We start from the raw sequence: 6,866 nt of genomic DNA on the forward strand, positions 1-6,866 counted from the left end.
TGAAGGTTCAGTCAGTTTATAGTATACAGATACCAAGCAGAGGTATTAACATCAGTAGTGAGGAAGATTAGCTATTGGCACAAAGTACCCGTATCAATACAGACTCCCGTGTTGTATTTTCAAGCATCTAATACATTTGCCTGGAGCTTTTCCGAATTAAATCTTCTTTGTTTATATGCAACATAGAAAATGTAGTCTCAGTTTCAATGAATTTTTAATTTTGCTCAATCTTGCATTTGTTCAACCAAAAACAATTTAAGGAAGACCACGGCTATCACCCTCACAATGAGCAAATTCAGCTCCTCACTAGGGACTACTTGAGTCTGCCATAAAAATCAACAGTGTGAGTCTAATAGTTTTCTTTTAATTCAAACATTAAAAGGCAAATCATTACATCAAATATTCTGCAGGGTCTCTTTGGTTTCCAGATTAAACATGTACTATTACCTGTTATCTTGCCACATTCTCTTCATTTCCATTTTAAATAATCATAAATAAGAAAGCCTTGCTACTCTTTGGCACAACATGGCTGTTTGATTCAGCTGAGTTTCAAAGTCTTAAAAATTGCACTTATTCCTTTTTAGAGAGTCCTGGTTCATCTCAAAGGTTTTCAGCTGAAAGATTCTTTATTGTATTCAAATCTTGTCCCATATGAGTTGTTTTGGTTACTCAATTTATGAAGAGTCTTGGAAACTGAACTGGGTCCGCAGCAGAAAACACCAACTGTTTTCCTGGGAAAAGAGGAGGAAATGGAACATTAGGTGGAAAATTAGGCAGAACATGACAAGAAGCATTCCTTATGAGCAGGGATAAAGATATTAACAAAGTGAATTCCCTATTGCTCTACATATTGAAAACACTCTTACCAATTATCCCCATGTATAAGTGACTACCAGGAAAATGTTTATTTGCCTCGAACTTTTTATATTAGAACTAAGGATAATTCAGATAATGTAATAATAGTACATATTAGAATGAATGGCCTGCCTTAGGCTTTTCATTGCAGCCCATGGGTGAAGCCAGAAACCAAATCAAGAGCAGATGATATCCAACTCATCTAATATCATGTCCATTCTCCTCTTAGTAAGCATTTTAAACATATTGTGTAAAGACCTCACATAAATTTTTATTGACAGTGATAAATAAAAGAAGTATGATCAATTGGAAAGGATAATTTTAAATGACTAATTTATAACCACATTGAAAACAGAAAATGTATTAATCAATATACATTTTCTTTTTGTACTCCAATCATCCTAACAAATGCTAAGAAGTTTTATTACTCACTAACACAACATTTTAAAGTTAAATTATACATACTTTTTCCAAATGGGCTAAATAAATCCTAGGAAATGACTATTATTTCTCATTTAAAAGTTTGTTGGTTGGCTTTGAAGTTTTAGGGATATTAAAATGATTAATAATATATTATCTTAGAAAAATGGAGTATATTTCCGTTATCTGACAATGACAGATGATGAAATAAGATAGTGAATCCATTTAAATGGGTACTAAATATTCATAGTAAATACTAATAAAACAAAAAGTTTTATTGAAATATTTCACCTTGAAAAAATAGAGAATTATCAAAACAGAACTTTACTTGTGACCATAATAGTTTAACAAAGACTACACTTATTCTTTTTCATTAACAACTAGAAAAAAAAAACAAAATATATAAAGCAATTCTTTTCAGGAATTAGACAATATGCAGTGCAGAACTGTATACCCTGAGGTAAGGGAATAAATAAAATGACTCTAACAATTGTCTAAGCTTACTGTCTGGATTTAATTTCCAGGATGCAGCACAGAAAGGAGAAACCCCCTTAGACAGTAGGGTCTCACTGAGTTGAGATGTCAAAGAATGGAGACCAAGGAAACTAGAATATGTAAAGCAGATTATGGGAGAGAAGGGCGCTTCACAGGGAGAATCTCTGGAGAGCTGGACTTGGAAGTTGACATTTGAGGTCCAGAGATCTCAAGTCCTTGGCTGAGAACTTATCTGCTCATGAATGAGAGAAAACTATAGGAGAGCCATCAGGGAGGAGTAGGCCAAACAATTTCCAGAATTTACACAGAACTGGGAATAATTCATTGTCTAAAAGTTACAATGCAAAGACCTAATAATGCATGGAAGAATGAGTAGTGTTTTTAGAAAATGATTACCTTACAGGAGAAAACAGGGAAAAATAAGTCAGAATAAAAAATCTGCTCTTCACCTTCATTAATGAAGCATAAAAGTAAGCCTTAATGGATCAACTTGAACCCTAGTAACTTAACTCTATGCCATAAACAATTCCAACACTATAGAATAGCATAAAACAAAATCTGTCATCTAACAATGAAGACTTCAAAATATTCAGTCTTCAATAAAAAATTACTAAGCCTGCAAAGACGAAGAAAATATGAATTCAAACTAGGAGAAAGATCAATCAATAGAACAGATCCATAATGACAGAGAAGATGGAATTACCATGCATGGTCATTAAAACACCAATTATAAATTGACTTCATATACAAGAAGGTAGAGGAAAGCATCCATCTGATAAGAAGAGAAATGGGAGGGTTTTTTAAAGGCCTAAATAGAATTTCTAGAGATTAAAACCAATATTCAAAATAGTACACTGTATGGGTTAACAGAAGAATAGTCACTGCAGAAGAAAATATAAACTTGAAGATATAGCACTAAAACCAATTCAAAATGAAACACACAACTACTAAAATTTACATTTAATTGGACTCCCAACTAAAGAGAAGACATATCAAAAATATTGGAAGAATAATTGCCATTCTCCCCAAAATTTGAAGAAAACCAAATCACGAGGTTATTAATGACCCTCAAGGAAAATAAACAAAGAAAATCAATTAAGACAATTTACAATAAAATTACTGAAAAGCAGTGCTAAAGAGAAAAACACAAAAGCAACCAGAGGGGGGAAAATTACAAAGACATATTATACTTTACAAACAGAAGATCGAAGGTAAGAATGACATAGGACTTCTTGTCACATATTATACAAGTCAGAAGGCAATGAAATAACATAAAGTACCGAAAAAAGAAAAAAAAAAAAATCAACTAGAATTCTATATCAAGCAAAACTCTCTTCTGAAAATGAAGATGAAGTATATTTCCAGACAAACAAAAGCCTAGAGAATTCATTGTCGACAAATCTCCACTATAAGAAATATTAAGGAATGTTCTTCAGAAAGAAGAAAAATACTATCAGATGAAAATTTGAATCTACCCTCAAGAATGAAGAGCATAAAAATTGAAAATCCATGAATAATTATAAAATATAATCTTAATTTTCAGTCCCTTAAAAATAAAATTGATGTTTACAAATTATAATAACAGTGCATTATCAGTTTATAGCATATGTAGAAGTATGATGAATGATAACAATAACAAAAAAGCCAGAGTAGGAGAAATGGGAGTAATGGGGCATAGTGTTGTTGTTGTTGTTGTTATGTGCCGTTGAGTCTGCCCCGACACATAGCGACCCCTCCTTGGGTTGCCGAGGCAGTATCACTATGGAAGTAGATTGCCCAACCTTAGAGGTAGACCAAGATACACGAAGGACATACACTATAAACCTAGAATAGTATTTCTCTGATTTTAGTTTCATCAGAATCACAAGAAGGGTTTAATGAAACACAGTAGGGCCCCCGCCCCCCACTCAGAGCTTGTGATTCAGAAGATCTTGGATGAGTCTCAGAAATTCAATTCCTTTACAAATTCTCAGGGGATATTTGTCCAAAGAATGCAACTTGGGAACCAATATCCTAAACAATTACTGGAAACAAAGAAACAAACAGAGAGGTATGGCTAATATTCCAGTGCTGGAGATAAGATAAAATTATAAAAAAAGTAATTAATCCAAAATAAATCAAGAAAAGGAGAAGAAAAAAGAACAAATGAAATAAGTAGAAATAAATTAGTAAACTGCTAGATTTAAACCCAACTATATACCAGCCACTCCTCGGAAGGAAGGTTGGGCAATCCTACTTCCGTAGTGATACTGCCTCGGAAACCCAAGGAGGGGTCGCTATGAGTCGGGGCCGACTCGACGGCACATAACAACAACAACATATAGTGCCTAAGGCACTTGACTGACAATCAGAAGGCTGGCGGTTCAAACCCACCAGCCACTCCTTGGAAGGAAGACTGGGCAATTTACTTCAGTAGGGATACTGCCTCGGCAACCCAAGAAGGGGTTGCTATGCGTCGAGGCCAACTCGACGGCACATAACAACATATCGTCTATAAGGAGCTCTAGTGGCATAATAGGTAAGGCATTTAGCTGCTAACCAGAAGGTTGGTAGTTCAAATCCACCAGCTACTCCATGGAGAAAGATGAGGCAATCTACTTCCATAAAAATTTACAGCCTTTGAAATCCAATGGGGATCACTATGGATCAGAATGCACTTAATGGCAGTGGGTTTGGTCTAATACATTAAATATAATAGTTGAAACATTACAACTAAACAGCAAAAATTATCAAATTGGATTTAAAAGCAACATTCAATTTAAATAGTAAAAAAAAAGGTTAAAAGTAAAAGGTATACTAACTATGCAAACATTAAAGAAATTGAGGTGAGTTAATTATCTCAGGAAAAGTATACTTCAGAACAAAGATATTATCAGACATAAAGAGAGACATTTAATAATAATAATAATAATAATAGTAAAGAGGTCAAATCATTAAGAACACGTAACAATCCTAAATACACACACACACACACACATGCATATAAATCACAGAGCTTCAAATTACATGAAGCAAACTTGAACAGAATTACCAAGAGAGAGAAATCCATAATTATAATTGATGATTTCAACAGTCCTCTCTCAGTAACTGACAGAACAAGTAGAAAATCAGTATGTGTGTAGTAGGCTTGAATATCAATATCAACCAATAGGAACAAATGGACATTAACAGAATGCTTCGGCCAACAACAGTGGAATACACATTTTTTTCAAGTGTCCATGGAACATTCATTCAATAAGATATACCATATTCCGGGCCATAAAACAAACCTCAGTACATTTTAAAGAATTGAAATAGCAAAGAATACATTTTCTGACCCAAATCCAATTAAACTAGAATTAGTTTTTTTTTTTTTTAAAGCTATCTGGAAAGCCCAATTATTTGGAAATTAAACACCACCCTACTAAATAATTCACAGGTCAAGGAAAAAAGTTCCATAAAAATTAAAACAAAATGTGTCAAAATATTTGGCAGCTAAAGTGGTGTTTAGAGAGAATTTTATAGTATTAAAAAACAAATTGTAAATTAGAAAAAAAAAGAATAATCTGAAATCTAAGAAACTAATAAAAGAAGAGCTATTTAAACCCCAGAGTAAGCAGAAAATAAAGTGAGGAAGAAAATAAAGAAGTATGAAAATAAATGATGTTATGTTGTTGTTAGGTACCGTTGAGTCTGCTCCAACTCATACCCCTGGTATGTGCAAGAAAACGAAACAATGCCACTCCTGCAGTATCCTCACAATCCTGGGTATGCCTGAACTCATCACTGCAGCCACTGTCCCAATTGATCTCATTGAAGGTCTTCCCCTTTTTCGCTGATCCTCTACTTCACCAAGCATAAGATCCTTCTCCAGTGACTAGTCCCTTCTGACAACATGACCAAAGTACAGGAAGTGAAGTCTGACCATTCTTATTTCTAAGGACCATTCTAGCTGTATTCCTTCCAAGAGAGATTTGCTGGTGGTATTTTCAGAATTCTTTGTCAATGACACAATTCAAATGAATCAAATCTTCAGTCTTATTTACTGTCCATCTTTCACATGCATATGAGGTGACTGAAAACACCATGGCTTGGGTCAGGTACATCTTAGTCTTCAAAGTGGTATCTTTGTTCTCTAACACTTTAAAGAGATCTTTTGCAACAGATTTGCCCAGTGTAATATGTCCTCTGATTTCCTGACTGCTGTTTCTGTGGGCTTTGATTGTGGATCCAAGTGAAATGAAATCCCTGACAACTTCAATCTTTTCTCCATCTATTGCGATGTTTCTTACAGGTCCAGTTATGAGGATTTTTGTTTTCTGTATATTGAGGTATATTTCATACTAAAGGCTATACTCCAATTTTCATCAGGAAGTACTTCAAGTCCTCTTCACTTTAAGCAAAGTTGTGTCATATGCATATCGCAGGCTGTTAATGAGTCTTCCTCCAATCCTGATTCTGCACTTGTGTTCATATTGTCCAGATTCTTGGATAATTTTCTCTGCATACAGATTGAGTAATATGGTGAAGGATACCACCCTGATACACACTTTTCCTGATTTAACCCTTGCACTATCCCCTTGCTCTGTTTGAGTGGCAGTCTTTGTAGCGTAGTGCCTAAAGCATTTGACTGCTAACCAGAAGGCTGGCAGATCAAACCCATCAGCCACTCCTCGGAAGGAAGGTTGGGCAATCTATTTCCGTATTGATACCTCAGAAACCCAAGAAGGAGTCGCTATGAGTCGGGTACAACTCGAGGGCAAATAACAAGAACAACCATGAGCACAATAAAGTGTTTTGTAAACATCTTTCTGGTATTCTTTGCTTTCAGCCAAGATCTATCTGACATCGGCAATGATATCCCTTATCCCACACCCTCTTCTGATATCTGGCATTTCCCTGTCAATGTACTGCTGCAACCCTTTTTGAATTATCTTCAGCAAAATTTTACTTGTGTGTGACATTAATGATTGTGTTGGATTGGGTTCTCTAGAGAAACACAAAAACCAGCAAAGTATATATATATATATTTATAGAGAGAGAAAGAGAGAGAGAGAGAAATTTATCTTAGATAAATGGCTCACAAGCGTGTAGAAGCCGACAAGTTCAAACTGAAA

At 34.7% G+C, this 6,866-nt stretch overlaps 1 protein-coding gene across 1 annotated transcript in view; it reads right to left on the minus strand.

Moving 5' to 3' along the window:
- Window positions 1-610: 610 nt before the first annotated feature.
- Window positions 611-6,866, minus strand: part of NOX4 (NADPH oxidase 4) — a 236,498-nt gene continuing 230,242 nt past the window's right edge. Inside the window, exon 18 of the mRNA XM_007938086.1 lies at window positions 611-731. Coding sequence (XP_007936277.1) covers window positions 611-731 — 121 coding nt within the window. The remainder of the gene's footprint in view (window positions 732-6,866) is intronic.

This window comes from Orycteropus afer, unplaced genomic scaffold, assembly GCF_000298275.1.
Source record: "Orycteropus afer afer isolate SDZICR_OR568_19922 unplaced genomic scaffold, OryAfe1.0 scaffold00047, whole genome shotgun sequence".
Lineage (NCBI taxonomy): Eukaryota > Metazoa > Chordata > Mammalia > Tubulidentata > Orycteropodidae > Orycteropus > Orycteropus afer.